The sequence below is a fragment of the Coregonus lavaretus genome (assembly GCF_964263955.1).
Source record: "Coregonus lavaretus genome assembly, chromosome: 23".
Classification (NCBI taxonomy): Eukaryota; Metazoa; Chordata; class Actinopteri; order Salmoniformes; family Salmonidae; genus Coregonus; species Coregonus lavaretus.
In genome coordinates, this window is record NC_140010.1 from 32240664 (window position 1) to 32259259 (window position 18596).

The 18596-nt window shown below is 44.0% G+C and overlaps 1 protein-coding gene across 1 annotated transcript in view; it reads left to right on the plus strand.

Moving 5' to 3' along the window:
- Positions 1-18040, plus strand: part of LOC311098787 (glycogen debranching enzyme-like) — a 48430-nt gene extending 30390 nt beyond the window's left edge. The window contains exons 16-33 of the mRNA XM_084139352.1: positions 1935-2085; positions 2377-2501; positions 3405-3517; positions 4212-4346; positions 9003-9133; positions 9395-9531; positions 9823-9956; positions 10220-10395; positions 10790-10892; positions 10992-11217; positions 13923-14043; positions 14260-14395; positions 14594-14706; positions 14880-15091; positions 16462-16559; positions 16726-16813; positions 16960-17093; positions 17172-18040. Coding sequence (XP_083995478.1) covers positions 1935-2085; positions 2377-2501; positions 3405-3517; positions 4212-4346; positions 9003-9133; positions 9395-9531; positions 9823-9956; positions 10220-10395; positions 10790-10892; positions 10992-11217; positions 13923-14043; positions 14260-14395; positions 14594-14706; positions 14880-15091; positions 16462-16559; positions 16726-16813; positions 16960-17093; positions 17172-17289 — 2451 coding nt within the window. The 3' untranslated portion in view covers positions 17290-18040. The remainder of the gene's footprint in view (positions 1-1934; positions 2086-2376; positions 2502-3404; positions 3518-4211; positions 4347-9002; positions 9134-9394; positions 9532-9822; positions 9957-10219; positions 10396-10789; positions 10893-10991; positions 11218-13922; positions 14044-14259; positions 14396-14593; positions 14707-14879; positions 15092-16461; positions 16560-16725; positions 16814-16959; positions 17094-17171) is intronic.
- Positions 18041-18596: the final 556 nt, after the last annotated feature.

Consider the following 18596-nt stretch of genomic DNA (forward strand, 5'->3'; position numbering starts at 1 on the left):
ATTGCTAATGAAATCGCAGTGGCTTCAAAACCATTTAGTGAGGGTGAATTTGTAAAAACATGCATGATGAAGGCAGCGGAGATTGTGTGCCCTGAAAAACGGCAGGCTTTTGCAAATATCAGCCTGACAAGAAACACAGTTGCAGACAGGATTTCCGATCTTTCAGTGGATTTGGACAGCCAGTTGAAGCAAAAAGTAAAGTCATTTATTGCGTTTTCGGTTGCAATTGATGAAAGCACGGACATTACAGATGTTGCACAACTGGCCATTTTTTCATCCGCGGAGTTGATGACACATTGACCGTCACCGAGGAGTTCGTGGAGTTGGTGCCGATGACAGATACAACGACAGCAGCTGATATTTTTACCGCACTCGTCGGCGCGCTGGACAGGGTCGGAGTGGACTGGTCCCGTGCTGTCAGCCTGGCTACAGATGGTGCGCCCTCAATGATCGGGAAAAAAGCAGGCGTTGTGACAAAGTTCAGAGAGAAAGTGCAATCTGCAAATGGAGGACGTGATTTTTTGACTTTTCACTGTATTTTGCACCAGGAGGCTTTGTGTTGCAAGTCACTTTTTCTTTAGAATTTTCAAATAAACTTGACGTGTTTTATGATTAATAGTGATGTTGTGCTTGTACTATTTTGGACACACTGTCCTCAGGCTCCAGCTTTATGTTGTATGTTGATCGTATTAAAACAAAGAAAACAATCTGAAGTTGTTGTTTTTAAGTTATATATACCATGATTTTTCCGGTCCGGCCCACTTGGGAATAGATTTTCCTCCATGTGGCCCCTGAGCTAAAACGAGTTTGACACCCCTGCTTTACACGGATCAGTCGTCCTGGTCCCTTTGCAGAAAAACAGCCCCAAAGCATGATGTTTCCACGCCCATGCTTCACAGTAGGTATGGTGTTCTTTGGATGCAACTCAGCATTCTTTGTCCTCCAAACATGACGAGTTGAGTTTTTACCAAAAAGTTATATTTTGGTTTAATCTGACCATATGGCATTCTCCCAATCCTCCTCTGGATCATCCAAATGCACTCTAGCAAACTTCAGACGGGCCTGGACATGTACTGGCTTAAGCAGGGGGACACGTCTGGCACTGCAGGATTTGAGTCCCTGGCGGCGTAGTGTGTTACTGATGGTAGGCTTTGTTACTTTGGTCCCAGCTCTCTGCAGGTCGTTCACTAGGTCCCCCCGTGTGGTTCTGGGATTTTTGCTCACCGTTCTTGTGATCATTTTGACCCCACGGGGTGAGATCTTGCGTGGAGCCCCAGATCGAGGGAGATTATCAGTGGTCTTGTATGTCTTCCATTTCCTAATAATTGCTCCCACAGTTGATTTCTTCAAACCAAGCTGCTTACCTATTGCAGATTCAGTCTTCCCAGCCTGGTGCAGGTCTACAATTTTGTTTCTGGTGTCCTTTGACAGCTCTTTGGTCTTGGCCATAGTGGAGTTTGGAGTGTGACTGTTTGAGGTTGTGGACAGGTGTCTTTTATACTTATAACAAGTTCAAACAGGTGCCATTAATACAGGTAACGAGTGGAGGACAGAGGAGCCTCTTAAAGAAGAAGTTACAGGTCTGTGAGAGCCAGAAATCTTGCTTGTTTGTAGGTGACCAAATACTTATTTTCCACCATAATTTGCATTAAAAATAAATTCATTAAAAATCCTACAATGTGATTTTCTGGAAAAAATATTCTCAATTTGTCTGTCATAGTTGACGTGTACCTATGATGAAAATTACAGGCCTCTCTCATCTTTTTAAGTGGGAGAACTTGCACAATTGGTGCCTGACTAAATCGTTTTTCCCCCACTGTAAGTGGGAGAACTTGCACAATTGGTGGCTGACTAAATACTTTTTTTCCCCACTGTATTTGCGTGATAAGAGTTATGTGGAACATTACTTGTTATTTCCTCTGTCCCCCTCCTAGGTGTATGTGGACCAGGTGGACGAGGACGTTGTGGCGGTGACGCGTCACTGTCCCAGCACACACCAGTCTGTGGTGGCCGTGTGTCGCACTGCTTTCCACAACCCCAAACACCACCAGTACAGGAAGGAGGTTCCACCCATGTTCATCCCTGGTATGATGCTTCACTGTTACCATACACACGACACTGTCCTCAGAACGGGCCATCCATAGAAATACAATAATACTAAAGTGGCCTATGTCATTCACCTTCATATATGTCATTCATCTTCATAACTCTAGAATGTGCTGATAATGGCAGCCATCTTGGTCAGGGATCAATTCCAAACCAATATTATTGGAACAAATGGCAAGAGAGGCACAGGAGATGACATGAGAACACTACTGACCTGGATGCAGGACCTACTATTTTAACACAATCAACTTAATCTCTCTCCATCTCCAGGTAAAATTGATGAGGTGGTTCTCGAGGCGCGTATCATCGACAGGCAAGCCGGCACCTACAAGAAATGTGAGAAGTACATTAATGGCATGCCGGAGTACACTGTGGAGATTAAGGAGCACATCCAGGTAATGTGACGCCAAGTGCCGGGGAACATGGGTAATTACAGTTGTTTAGGCCCCCTGTCACAATGGGCTTGAGATGTAAAGTCTTTCCTCTCAAACAAAACAAATCCATTCTCAGCCTGGGCATCCGGTTACGTTTCACAAGCTGGTATTGTGTCTGTATTCTGTCTGGCTTGTTTGAGTTTCTATTGAATGCCATTTAGTTTACATAGCTATTTACTCAGTGTTATGTGCTTCGCTCAATATACTTTTTGCTATTTAGTCAAAGTAAAACGTTTGGTAATGGTGTATACACCAATGATTTATATATATATACACTAGATGACTGAAAGGAGGTGCTGTTTTGAAAACACTGCGCCTCCATCTTGGCACTCCCCCACCATTATAAAAAATATATATTTTAGAAGCTATAGAAATGCATTTATTAATTTCTACATTTGTTTTTGCCACATTTATTCTATTACAGGCACCTTAATGCATATTTTTGTATTATATTATGTGAGCTAAACATTAACATGTCAACTGAAAATATATGTACAAAAAATTACCTTAAAGTATCATTTTTTGTATTTAAAAAAAGTATACGTTCTAATGTTACTGTCCCCACTACAACAACAAAATACTTAAATACATGTAATTTTGTCCTTAAAACATTTCATTTCAATGCTGTAGAATTCCATTCATTCCTAAGGAGGACTGCCGACAGGTGGCTTCAAAGCCTCTCATTGGCCAATACTTAGCATTAGCAATCCAGTGTTTATATACATAATTGATATAGACCAGCAAAAGCCAATTCAGAATTGTCCTCAACTCTCCTCTCAATACCCCATTGTGGACCTTCATACTGTTTTGTAAGGTAGTGAAACTTTATTCACCCATGGTCTTTTGTGTCCCCTGTCACCCCAGCTGAAGGACAGTGGCGTTGTGAAACATGCAGGCGTGACATCTAAGGGCAGCAGTGAGTTTGTCCAGGAGATCGTCTTCGAGCGCCTCACCCCTGGCAGCGTCATAGCCTTCAGGTCAGAGGTCATGATGAGCAGCCCAATATAAACACACATTAAATAGAATAAAACACACACCAATGTTAGTGAGGGGTGGCGCAGTGGTCTAAGGCTGTGCCACTAGAGATCCTGGTTCGAGTCCAGGCTCTGTCGCAGCCGGCCGCGACCGGGAGACCCATGGGCGGCGCACAATTGGTCCAGCGTCGTCCAAGATAGGGGAGGGTTTGGCTGGCAGGGATGTGGGTTCGTTTCCCACGGGGGGCCAGTATGAAAAAAAACAACAACAAAAAAACATGTATGCATTCACTAACTGTAAGTCGCTCTGGATAAGAGCGTCTGCTAAATGACTAAAATGTAAATGTAAATGGGTGGGGATGTTCTTTGGTCAGTTTGGCCTCCTATTGTCCACACACAGCTCACAGGTAATACTGTTGACTCTTCACCCCTTTGATAGCTCAGTTGGTAGAGCGGAGGACTGTAGGTAAAATAGCATTGATTTGTAGGTCGCTGGTTCAAATCCATCTTGAAGGAAAAAACCTTTTGGCCGAGGAATCTCTCCAGCCATGCAGACTGTATGTCTCCTAGCCTGGTCCCAGATCTGTTTATGCTGTCTTGACAACTTCTATGTTCATGTCAGGCCAATGGCACAAACAGATCTGGGATCAGGAGATATGTCTCCCTCTCTGAGATGTATCTGTGTTTCCCTCATCAGGGTGAGTCTGGACCCCAGGGCCCAAGAGCTGGTGGGAATCATCAGACATCACCTGATCCAGTTCAGCCCGAAGTATAAGCTTGGCAGTCTGCCCGACCAGCACACACCAACCATACTGGAGACACCCCTGGCACAGTGAGTATACATCGCACAAAGACACGCTTGCACACACACAAACATACACATACAGTGAGGGAAAAAAATATTTGATCCCCTGCTGATTTTGTACGTTTGCCCACTGACAGAGAAATTATCTGTCTATAATTTTAATGGTAGGTTTATTTGAACAGTGAGAGACAGAATAACAACAAAAAAATCAAGAAAAACGCATGTCAAAAATGTTATAAATTGATTTGCATTTTAATGAGGGAAATAAGAAAGATTTCTGGCTCCCAGGTGTCTTTTATACAGGAAACGAGCTGAGATTAGGAGCACACTCTTAAAGGGAGTGCTCCTAATCTCAGCTTGTTACCTGTATAAAAGACACCTGTCCACAGAAGCAATCAATCAATCAGATTCCAAACTCTCCACCATGGCCAAGACCAAAGAGCTCTCCAAGGATGTCAGGGACAAGATTGTAGACCTACACAAGGCTGGAATGGGCTACAAGACCATCGCCAAGCAGCTTGGTGAGAAGGTGACAACAGTTGGTGCGATTATTCGCAAATGGAAGAAACACAAAATAACTGTCAATCTCCCTCGGCCTGGGGCTCCATGCAAGATCTCACCTCGTGGAGTTGCAATGATCATGAGAACGGTGAGGAATCAGCCCAGAGATACACGGGAGGATCTTGTCAATGATCTCAAGGCAGCTGGGACCATAGTCACCAAGAAAACAATTGGTAACACACTACGCCGTCAAGGACTGAAATCCTGCAGCGCTCGCAAGGTCCCCCGGCTCAAGAAAGCACATATACAGGCCCGTCTGAAGTTTGCCAATGAACATCTGAATGATTCAGAGGAGAACTGGGTGTAAGTGTTGTGGTTAAATGAGACCAAAATCGAGCTCTTTGGTATCAACTCAACTCACCGTGTTTGGAGGAGGAGGAATGCTGCCTATGACCCCAAGAACACCATCCCCACCGTCAAACATGGAGGTGGAAACATTATGCTTTGGGGGTGTTTTTCTGCTAAGGGGACAGGACAACTTCACCGCATCAAAGGGACGATGGAAGGGGCCATGTACCGTCAAATCTTGGGTGAGAACCTCCTTCCCTCAGCCAGGGCATTGAAAATGGGTCATGGATGGGTATTCCAGCATGACAATGACCCAAAACACACGGCCAAGGCAACAAAGGAGTGGCTCACGAAGAAGCACATTAAGGTCCTGGAGTGGCCTAGCCAGTCTCCAGACCTTAATCCCATAGAAAATCTGTGGAGGGAGCTGAAGATTCGAGTTGCCAAACGTCAGCCTCGAAACCTTAATGACTTGGAGAAGATCTGCAAAGAGGAGTGGGACAAAATCCCTCCTGAGATGTGTGCAAACCTGGTGACCAACTACAATAAATGTCTGACCTCTGTGATTGCCAACAAGGGTTTTGCCACCAAGTACTAAGTCATGTTTTGCAGAGGGGTCAAATACTTATTTCCCTCACTGTACAGTGCATTCAGAAAGTATCCAGACCCCTTTACTTTTTCCACATTTTGTTATGTTACAGCCTTATTCTAAAATTGATTAAATAGTTTTTTTTTGTTCATCAAACTACACACAATACCCCATAATGACAAAGCAAAAACTGTTTTTTAGACATTTCTACAAATGTATTAAAAATATAAAACTGAAATATCACATTTACATAAGTATTCAGACCCTTTACTCTGTACTTTGTTGAAGCACCTTTGGCAGCGATTACAGCCTTGAGTCTTCTTGGGTATGACGCTACAAGCTTGTCACACCTGTATTTGGGGATTTTCTCCCATTTTTCTCTGCAGATCCTCTCAAGCTCTGTCAGGTTCTATGGGGAGCGTTGCTGCACAGCTATTTTCAGGTCTCTCCAGAGATGTTAGATCGGGCTCAAGTCCAGGCTCTGGCTACTCAATGACATTCAGAGACTTGTCCAGAAGCCACTCCTGTGTTGTCTTGGATGTGTGCTTAGGGTTGTTGTCCTGTTGGAAGGTGAACCTTCGCCCCAGTCTGAGGTCCTGTGCAGGTTTTCATCAAGGATCTCTCTGTACTTTGCTCCGTTCATCTTTGCCTCGATCCTGATTAGTCTCCCAGTCCCTGCCGCTGAAAAACATTCCCACAGCATGATTCTGCCACCACCATGCTTCACCATAGGGATGGTGACAGGTTTTCTCCAGACGTGACGCTTGGCATTCAGGCCGAAGAGTTCAATCTTGGTTTCATAATTTTTACATTTTAGTCATTTAGCAGACGCTCTTATCCAGAGCGACTTACAGTTATTGAGTACATACATTTTTCATACTGGCCCCCCGTGGGAATCGAACCCACAACCCTGGCGTTGCAAGCACCATGCTCTACCAACTGAGCTACAGGAGCTCTAGGGACAATTCCTTTGATCCCATGGCTTGGTTGTTTCTCTGACATGCACTGTCAACTGTGGGACCTTATATAGACAGGTATGTGCCTTTTCCAAATCATGTCCAACCAATTGAATTTACCACAGGTGGACTCCAATCAAGTTGTAGAAACATCTCAAGGATGATCAATGGAAACAGGATGCACCTGTTTTTTAAATCCATTTTAGAATAAGGCTGTAACAGAACAAAAAGTGGAAAAAGTCAAGGGGTCTGAATACTTTCCGAAGGCACTGTACACACGAATGTCCCGCTACACACACACACACACACACACACACACACACACACACACACACACACACACACACACACACACACACACACACACACACACACACTGCTGTGCAAACACACCAAGTCTATTGGAAAAGAGCTGATGCAGGAAAATAAAATATTGTATTGTATTTCAGGTTTAAAAAGGCTTCTGAAGTTTGTAATTTCCACTTTGACATTTCAGACTTGATTTTCCCTTACGAAAAATGTAGCAACCCCTACAAAAATGTCCATTAATTATAATCCACATAATAATTGACATGTCCTGTTGCTGCAGGAGTATTTTCCTGCTGTAGCAAACTTGCTCAAATTAAAATCCTACATCTGTATGGTAATATAAACTCAGCAAAAAAGAAACGTCCTCTCACTGTCAACTTTGTTTATTTTCAGCAAACTTAAGACATAAACTGAGACATAAACTGAACAAGTTCCACAGACATGTGACTAATATAAATTGAATAATGTGTCCCTGAACAAAGGGGGGGTCAAAATCAAAAGTAACAGTCAGTATCTGGTATGGCCACATTTTTACATTATAAAAAAAAAAACATTTTAGCAGACGCTCTTATCCAGAGCGACTTACAGTTAGTGAGTGCATACTGGCCACCAGCTGCATTAAGTACTGCAGTGCATCTCCTCCTCATGGACTGCACCAGATTTGCCTGTTCTTGCTGTAAGATGTTACCCCACTCTTCCACCAAGGCACCAGCAAGTTCCCAGACATTTCTGGGGGGAATGACCCTAGCCCTCACCCTCCGATCCAACAGGTCCCAGACGTGCTCAATGGGATTGAGATCCAGGCTCTTCGCTGGCCATGGCAGAACACTGACATTGCTGTCTTGTAGGAAATCACGCACAGAACGAGCAGTATGGCTGGTTGCATAGTCATGCTGGAGGGTCATGTCAGGATGAGTCTACAGGAAGGGTACCACATGAGGGAGGAGGATCTCTTCCCTGTAACGCACAGCGTTGAGATTGCCTGCAATGACAACAAGCTCAGTCCGGTGATGCTGTGACACACCGCCCCAGACCATGACGAACCCTCCACCTCCAAATCGATCCCACTCCAGAGTACAGGCGTCAGTGTAACGCTCATTCCTTCGACGATAAACGCGAATCCGACCATCACCCCTGGTGAGACAAAACCGCGACTCGTCAGTGAAGAGCACTTTTTGCCAGTCCTGTCTGGTCCAGCGACGGTGGGTTTGTCTGGTGAGGACATGCCTTACAACAGGCCTACAAGCCCTCAGTCCAGCCTCTCTCAGCCTATTGCGGACAGTCTGAGCACTGATGGAGGGATTGTGCGTTCCTGGTGTAACTCGGGCAGTTGTTGTTGCCATCCTGTACCTGTCCCAAGGTGTGATGTTCGGATGTACCGATCCTGTGCAGGTGTTGTTAGACGTGGTCTGCCACTGCGAGGACGATCAGCTGTCCGTCCTGTCTCCCTGTAGCGCTGTCTTAAGCGTCTCACAGTACTGACATTGCAATTTATTTCCCTGGCCACATCTGCAGTCCTCATGCCTCCTTGCAGCATGCCTAAGGCATGTTCACGCAGATGTGCAGGGACCCTTGGCCTCTTTCTTTTGGTATTTTTCAGAGTCAGTAGAAAGGCCTCTTTAGTGTCCTAAGTTTTCATAACTGTGACCTTAATTGCCTACCATCTATAAGCTGTTAGTGTCTTAATGACCGTTCCATAGGTGCATGTTCATGAATTGTTTATGGTTCATTGAACAAGCATGGGAAACAGTGTTTAAACCCTTTACAATGAAGATCTGTGAAGTTATTTGGATTTTTACGAATTATCTTTGAAAGACAGGGTCCTGAAAAAGGGACGTTTCTTTTTTTGCTGAGTTTATTTGTATAGTGAGGAATTGATCAACATACTGATCAATGGGGATCTGTAGTCTCCAGTTGTGCCCAGTAAGGTGAGTGTGTGTGTTGTAATGTTATGTGACCCCATCCTCTATCCCCATGCAGGATCATGTCTAAGCTGACCCTGGCCGACATGAACATGCTGCTGTTCCGCTGTGACTCTGAGGAGCAGGAGGAAGGAGGAGGCTGCTACAACATCCCCTCCTGGACCAGCTTCAAGTACAGTGGCCTGCAAGGTACAGTACAATTCACACTGAGGGGTCCAGTCAGCACCAGGGTTGGGGTCAATTCCATTTTAATTCAGTCAATTCACTGTAAATTGAAATAGAAATGAGAATTTTGCAGTTTACTTCCTGAATTGACTGATTTGAAATTGAATTGATCCCAACCCTGGTCAGCACTAGGATTTGGGTTGGTAAGCTGATCCTAGATCTGTGCCTAAGAGCATCTGAAACTGGACATAGACATTAAAAACGTGTTTCATTGTTTTGATACAGGTCTGATGTCAGTGATGGCGGACATTCGTCCCAAGAATGACTTGGGCCACCCGGTGTGTAACAACCTGAGACAGGGTGACTGGATGATCGACTACGTCAGCAACAGGCTGGTGTCCTGTGGTGGCGCTCTAGGAGAGGTGAGTACGGTTTGAGTGACAGTAATTCAAACTGAATGAATCCCTCTTGATTTTCCATAGGCCTTATGACAAAGTAGACAGACAAGACCGTCTGATGAACTTGACAATAATGATGCTAAATAGAAAGAAATTCATCCTATAACTCTGCCCATCTAAGATCCAAGACCTGAGTTTTAAATCTACCAGTGTGGTAGTAGTAAAATGAGGATCATCATTGTCACCATTTTCCATGGTCATCATTTTCAAAGTTGGTGTTATCCATATAGCATGTGTTGTCCGAAATGTTTCCAGGTGGGGAAGTGGCTCGAAGGGATGTTCCACTATCTGAAGCACATCCCTCGCTACCTCATCCCCTGCTACTTTGACGCTATCCTAGTGGGAGCCTACACCACGGCTCTGGACATCACCTTCAACAAGATGTCCAGGTATGTCCCCACAGAAACAACCCTATAAATGTTTCTCACACACTCAACATACATTACGAAAATGATGCAATAGAACAATTGAAGATACTTAAATTAGATTTAGTGAGAATATTTGTATTAAAAAGGCCCTGTACCTTTAAGGGTGTGCCGAAAACTTTTTTAACTTATGTGTTTTCTCGTGGTTTCTTCAGTTTTGTCCAGCAATGGTGCACAATGTTTTTAATGTAAAACCATGTTTTTCTCTGTGTTTCTGTCTTGTTCAGTTTCGTCCAGAACGGCTCCACCTTTGTCAAACTGCTGGCACTGGGCTCGGTCCAGATGTGTGGTGTTGGCAGTTTCCCAGCTCTGCCCCCCTTGTCCCTGGCGCTACCCGACGTCCCCTACAGCCTCAACAAAGACACCGGCAAGAAGGAGCAGAGCTGCGTCTCCCTGGCCGCAGGTCTGCATAGCAACCCCTCATTTATATTAATCAATTCTAATACTGTAAACAGTAGTCGGATACTGTAAACAGTAGTCGGACGCCACCCAAATAACCCATAATATTTTTCTGTTGATATTCTGGAAACTAATGATAATAACCATCATGCTGGACTACATTGAGTAGCCAAATAACTGATGTCTATTGGTAATCATCAAAATGGCCTATCATTGTCAGTCGCTTGGTATTTTAATGAAACTAAGCTATAAGCTTCAGTTCATGACCAATTCAGCAGCTATCAGCTGATAAAGTCATATTTGTATCTCTGTACCATTTGAGAATTGGTGTTAGAATTTCAGCTCTATTCAACCATCTTCTTCCTTTATTCATCTCTACCATGCTTCCTGTTTCACAGGTCTGCCACACTTCTCCTCTGGAATCTTCCGCTGCTGGGGCCGAGACACCTTTATCGCTCTGCGTGGACTCATGCTGGTCACTGGTCGTCACCTGGAGGCTAGGTGTGTATTCTCTATATTGTACTAGAATCCAAATGGAACTTCTTAGGTATCATTTTATATATTTGTATATGTTCATTCAATGTTTATTTTCTTGAACAGAAACATCATCCTGGCGTTTGCAGGCACCCTGAGACACGGTCTTATCCCCAACCTGTTGGGCGAGGGCATCAGTGCCCGCTTCAACTGCCGTGACGCAGTGTGGTGGTGGCTGCAGTGCATCCAGGACTACTGTACCCTGGTGCCCGAGGGCACTGCCATCCTCCACTGCCCCGTGGTCAGGATGTACCCCCATGATGACTCCGAGCCCCACGCCCCTGGCACTCCAGTAGGTCACAGCTATACACATACCGTATACACACATATGCATAAATGCATACACACACTTTCTCTTTATCTCTCTCGTACACACACTCACACATGTACACATATAAACACCCACACACATATGCATAAACACACACTCTTCATCTCTCTCACATGTACAACACATACAGTATATACACCACATACAGTATATACACCACATATAGTATATACAGCACATATAGTACACTGCTCAAAAAAATAAAGGGAACACTAAAATAACACATCCTGGATCTGAATGAATGAAATAATCTTATTATATACTTTTTTCTTTACATAGTTTAATGTGCTGACAACAAAATCACACAAAAATTATCAATGGAAATCAAATTTATCAACCCATGGAGGTCTGGATTTGGAGTCGCCTTCAAAATTAAAGTGGAAAACCACACTACAGGCTGATCCAACTTTGATGTAATGTCCTTAAAACAAGTCAAAATTAGGCTCAGTAGTGTGTGTGGCCTCCACGTGCCTGTATGACCTCCCTACAATGCCTGGGCATGCTCCTGATGAGGTGGCGGATGGTCTCCTGAGGGATCTCCTCCCAGTCCTGGACTAAAGCATCCGCCAACTCCTGGACAGTCTGTGGTGCAACGTGGCGTTGATGGATGGAGCGAGACATGATGTCCCAGATGTGCTCAATTGGATTCAGGTCTGGGGAACGGGCGGTCCATAGCATCAATGCCTTCCTCTTGCAGGAACTGCTGACACACTCCAGCCACATGAGGTCTAGCATTGTCTTGCATTAGGAGGAACCCAGGGCCAACCGCACCAGCATATGGTCTCACAAGGGGTCTGAGGATCTCATCTCGGTACCTAATGGCAGTCAGGCTACCTCTGGTGAGCACATGGAGGGCTGTGCTGCCCCCCAAAGAAATGCCACCCCACACCATGACTGACCCACGCCAAACCGGTCATGCTGGAGGATGTTGCAGGCAGCAGAACGTTCTCCACGGCGTCTCCAGACTCTGTCACGTCTGTCACGTGCTCAGTGTGAACCTGCTTTCATCTGTGAAGAGTACAGGGCGCCAGTGGCGAATTTCCCAATCTTGGTGTTCTCTGGCAAATGCCAAACGTCCTGCACGGTGTTGGGCTGTAAGCACAACCCCCACCTGTGGACGTCGGGCCCTCCTACCACCCTCATGGAGTCTGTTTCTGACCGTTTGAGCAGACACATGCACATTTGTGGCCTGCTGGAGGTCATTTTGCAGGGCTCTGGCAGTGCTCCTCCTGCTCCTCCTTGCACAAAGGCGGAGGTAGCAGTCCTGCTGCTGGGTTGTTGCCCTCCTACGGCCTCCTCCACGTCTCCTGATGTACTGGCCTGTCTCCTGGTAGCGCCTCCATGCTCTGGACACTACGCTGACAGACACAGCAAACCTTCTTGCCACAGCTCGCATTGATGTGCCATCCTGGATGAGCTGCACTACCTGAGCCACTTGTGTGGGTTGTAGACTCCGTCTCATGCTACCACTAGAGTGAAAGCACCGCCAGCATTCAAATGTGACCAGGAAGCATAGGAACTGAGAAGTGGTCTGTGGCCACCACCTGCAAAACCAGTCCTTTATTGGGGGTGTCTTGCTAATTGCCTATAATTTCCACCTGTTGTCTATTCCATTTGCACAACAGCATGTGACATTTATTGTCAATCAGTGTTGCTTCCTAAGTGGACAGTTTGATTTCACAGAAGTGTGATTGATTTGGAGTTACATTGTGTTGTTTAAGTGTTCCCTTTATTTTTTTGAGCAGTGTATATACATCACGTATATACACCACATACAGTATATACAGCACGTATATACACCACATACAGTATATACACCACATACAGTATATACACAACATACAGTATATACACCACATACAGCACGTATATACACCACATACAGTATATACACCACATACAGTATATACACCACATACAGTATATACACCACATACAGTATATACACCACATACAGCACGTATACACACCACATACAGTATATACAGCACATATACTATATACAGCACGTATATACACCACATACAGTATATACAGCACATACAGTATATACAGCACATACAGTATATACAGCACATACAGCACATATAGTATATACAGCATTTACATTACATTTTAGTCATTTAGCAGACGCTCTTATCCAGAGCGACTTACAGTTAATGAGTGCATACATTTTTCATACTGGACCCCCATGGGAATCGAACCCACAACCCTGGTGTTGCAAGCGCCATGCTCTACCAACTGAGCTACAGGAGGCTACAACACATAGTATATACAGCACATATAGTATATACAACACATATAGTATATACAGTCACACACATATGCATAAACACACTCTACACACACGTACATTGTAATATTGTTGTATGGTGGCAATATACATTTTGTATTGTAGATATGTAGTGGTGTAATAATGTTATATGATTAACTGTTTTATCTTTTGTTTTATGTATAATGTAAGTACTTGAATGTGTTTGGATCCCAGGAAGAGGGAGAGCTAATGGGGATCCCTAATAAATACATGCACACACACACGATCCCACAAACTCTCACATGCGCACATATCACCTACACACATTATGCATAAATCCATACATGTCCACACATACACCTACAGTACATCAAGCGGGGGTACAGTCTAACGTCATCCTCGTGTGTTTCAGTTCTCGTTCACACAGTCCCTTTGTGATGTCATCCATGAGGCCATGACTCGCCACATGCAGGGTATCGATTTCAGAGAGCGCAATGCCGGACCAAAGATCGACATGCACATGAAGGACGAGGGTGAGTCTGCTACAGTCACCTCCGGTTGCGGTCATACTTTGAGTTAATAAGTAGGACCAGGAGTTTTTCCTGATTACGTTACCTGATTTTGAAAAATTATGTGTCCCGGTTATTCCCTAAAGTGGCTCTCGTTGGTTAAGGTTTTTCTTATGGTGCACATTGTCATAGTGTCTTGGTTCAGCAAACATGGTATGTTATTATTCTCCTTGCTCCCAGGCTTCAATGTTGTGGCCAAAGTGCATCGTTATACTGGCTTTGTGTACGGTGGCAACCGCTTCAACTGTGGAACATGGATGGACAAAATGGGAGAGAGCGACAAAGCTCGGAACAAGGGCATGCCTGCCACACCCAGGTAAGACCATCATAGACCACCAATATAATAGAATACAATACAATACAATACAATGTAAACCAAACTGTTAGGCAAAGCCAGAGTAGTTGGACCTCTCTCCTGCTTCTTCATAAAAGATGAAGCTGTTATAAATGCACATTCAATTCATGTTTCATTTGATCTGATTTGACTCATGTCCCTGGTTGTGTGTGTCTCAAGAGATGGGTCAGCGGTGGAGATGGTGGGCCTCAGTAAGTCTGCAGTACGCTGGCTGGTGGAGCTCCATAAGAAGGGCCTGTTCCCCCACAGCTCCATGAAGATAGACAGGGATGGTGAGTGCTGCCTGGACACGCACGCACGCACACACACACACACACATGCAGTGCAGATATATACACACACACAGACACACATTCTAATGTATGCAAACACACGCACACGACTTCCCTTTCTCTAATAAGACTTAATGAAAACATTTTTATTCTATATTTGTTTTCCCTGGCAGGTAAGGAGTTGAAGGTGTCCTATGAGGATTGGAACCATAAGATCCAGGTCAACTTTGAGAAGAACTTCTATGTGTCCCATGATGAGAAGGACCCCAACGAGAAGCACCCAGACCTGGTCCACAAGAGAGGCATTTACAAGGACAGCCACGGAGCCTCCAGCCCCTGGTGTGACTACCAGCTCAGGCCCAACTTTTGCATCGCCATGGTGGTGGTGAGTTGCCATCAGAGTGGCATCAGCTCATGCCCTGTTTCATGTTTTTTCTCATAGAGAAGCATTGGAATTTCAGTTTACTTCCAGAATCGACTGATTTAAAATGGAATTCACCCCCAAGGCCTTAGCCCTTTTCTTGCAATGTTGTACAGTACCAGTCAAAACCTTGGACACACCTACTCATTCAAGGGTTGTTCTTTATTTTTTACTATTTTCTACATTGTAAATTACACATATGGAATCATGTAGTAGCCAAAAAAGTGTTAAACAAATCAAAATATTTTATATTTGAGATTCTTCAAAAAGCCACCCTTTGCCTTGATGACAGCTTTGCACACTCTTGGCATTCTCTCAACCAGCTTCACCTGGAATGCTTTTCCAACAGTCTTGAAGGAGTTCCCACATATGCTGAGCACTTGTTGGCTGATTTTCCTTCACTCTGCAGTGTGACTCATCCCAAACCATCCCAATTCGGTTGAGGTCGGGGGATTGTGGAGGCCAGATCATCTGATGCAGCATTCCATCATTCTCCTTCTTGGTCAAATATCAAACAAATGATAGTCCCACTAAGCCCAAACCAGATGGGATGGCGTATCGCTGCAGAATGCTTGAATTCTAAATAAATCACAGACAGTGTCGCCAGCAAAGAACCCTCACACCATAACACCTCCTCCTACATGCTTTACGGTGGGAACTACACATGCGGAGATCATCCGTTCACCCACACGCGTCTCACAAAGACACGGCGGTTGGAACCAAATATCTCCAATTTGGACTCCAGACCAATTTCTTAGGCTGGTAACTCTAATGAACTTATCCTCTGCAACAGAGGTAACTCTGGGTCTTCCATTCCTGTGGCGGTCCTCATGAGAGCCAGTTTCATCATAACGCTTGATGGCTTTTGCGACTACACTTGAAGAAACTTTCAAAGTTCTTGAAATGTTCCGTATTGACTGACATTCATGTCTTAAAGTGATGGACTGTCGTTTCTCTTTGCTTATTTGAGCTGTTCTTGCCATAATATGGACTTGGTCTTTTACCAAATAGGGCTATCTTCTGTCTTTATGTTTAGCTCACATAATATAATGTCAAAGTATGCATTAAGGTGTCTGTAATAGAATAAACATGACAAAACCAAATATAGACATTAAAATGCATTTCTATAGCTTCCAAAATGTTTTTTACAATGTGGCTTCAAAACAGCGCCCCTCTATCAGTCATCTAGTGTATATATAAATCATTGTTTTCTTGGCTACCCCTTGTGTGTAAATATATCTAAAGAACTGTGTCGGTAGAAGATGGTTATAGTGGTGGGGGGGGAGTTTGCGAGGTATTAATGAGTTGAATATTTTCTCTATTCTGTCCCTGAGGCTCCTGAGTTGTTCACGGTGGAGAGAGCCTGGAAGGCCCTGGAGGTCGCTGAGAAGAAGCTGCTAGGACCTCTGGGAATGAAGACCTTGGATCCAGAGTAAGATACCTACAGCCATTAATAGTCATTGGTAGGGCCAGAAGTTTTTCCTATTCAGGTCATATGGTCAGGAAAAGCTCCTGGCCCCTCTTCATTTACTGATTAATTTTCTATATATATTTTCTTGGCTTATATACTACTGACATCACGTTTATTTCTCCCCCAGTGATATGGTGTACTGTGGTGTCTATGACAACGCCCTGGATAATGACAACTACAATGTGGCCAGAGGCTTCAACTACCACCAAGGACCAGTGAGTGTGCCTCACTCAGGATTTGGAGTTGTACCACACCTTAAATGAGGAGTTATTGTTCAACTTCTTATGGCAATGCTCCTGAGCGGATAAATAAAGTTGTATTGAATTGATCTGATGGGTATAATCACTTGTTTGTTTTTTAGGAGTGGCTGTGGCCAATTGGGTACTTCCTTCGAGCAAAGCTCTATTTTGCCAAGAAGCTTGGGAAGGAGACCTATGACCAGACAGTGTACCTGGTGAAGAGCATTCTCTCTCAGCATTATGTCCACCTGGAGAGGTAAATACACAAAGACACAAACACACATATTTACGCACACTATTTGAACATCCATCCATGTCTCTTCTAACCCCCCAGGTCTAGTTGGAAGGGTCTGCCAGAGCTGACCAATGAGAATGGCCAGTACTGCCCCTTCAGCTGCGAATCACAGGCCTGGTCCATCTCCACGGTGTTAGAAGTCCTCTACGACATGTAACAACAACTCACTTCCTGTGGGCGGAGACTCGCCCAATGATCTCATGTAGTCCGGCATTGTTTTATTTCACCTTCATAGTGTGGTCTTTGTTGTCTTGTTTTGGACCTCATGTACACCCTATGCACTAACCCTACTGGGATCTCAAGTATACAGCAGGCTAATGCCTAGTGAACATGTGAACACAAGAATTTACAGTGGTTGTGGAGGGCATTGGGAAATTGTAGTTCACAGCCTCATTTGACACCTGACTTAGTGTTGTCAAGGTATGATCCCTATCTGTTACAGTAGATATGCGCTAATGTTATCGCACTTAAAGAGGAAGAATTTAAAGATACATTTAAGTATTGTAAGGGATGGAAGACCGACTGTTTTAAAACCAGATTACCTCCTAGGCAGATAAATGTTCATCTTGTCGCCTGAGCTGCTAACCTGTCACTGGTGATGCTTTTAAAGATTGTATCAAAATGTACTGTACTATGAAGTTAGTCAAGTGGTGATCCATTGCCGTGTGCTTCCATGCATTTTACTAGAGTTTAGATCCCTAAAAAGAAACCTCTGTGGGAACTTATCACTGTGACTGAAGCCTTGTAGAGTTGATGTTCAATCTATGACCCACTCTAAATGTGATGCATCTCTCCTTGTGAATCTGGTGCCTCATTTTATTGGTCAGCATGCGTCCAGCTTATAGTGTGATTTAGTGTGGCTAGTCTACGTAGTGTTGTCATGGTATATAAACAGTCTGCAACCTGACATATTCTGTGTCTTTGTCTTCATGTCTGTGTTGAGGTGAAGGAAAACAATAGTTTTACTGACTGAGTAGCCTGTTCACCAGCTCCCAGTTTCTGGGTTGTGTTAAGACACAGCACACAGTAAAACCTTTATTTATTTATTTAAACATAATCTAGTTTTTTAATATATATACACATTTCAAAAGAAACCTGGTCAAAGACAGAAGTAGATTTGAATTTGAATTCTTACAAATATTTACAAACATACAGTACCAGTCAAAAGCTTGGACACACCTACTCATTCCAGGGTTGTTCTTTATTTTTACTATTTTCTACATTGTAGAATAATAGTGAAGACATCAAAACTATGAAATAATACATATGAAATCATGTAGTAACCAAAAAAGTGTAAAACAAATCAAAATATATTATATATTTGAGATTCTTCAAATAGCCACCCTTTGCCTTGATGACAGCTTTGCACACTCTTGGCATTCTCTCAACCAGCTTCACCTGGAATGATTTTCCAACAGTCTTGAAGGAGTTCCCACATATGCTGAGCACTTGTTGGCTGCTTTT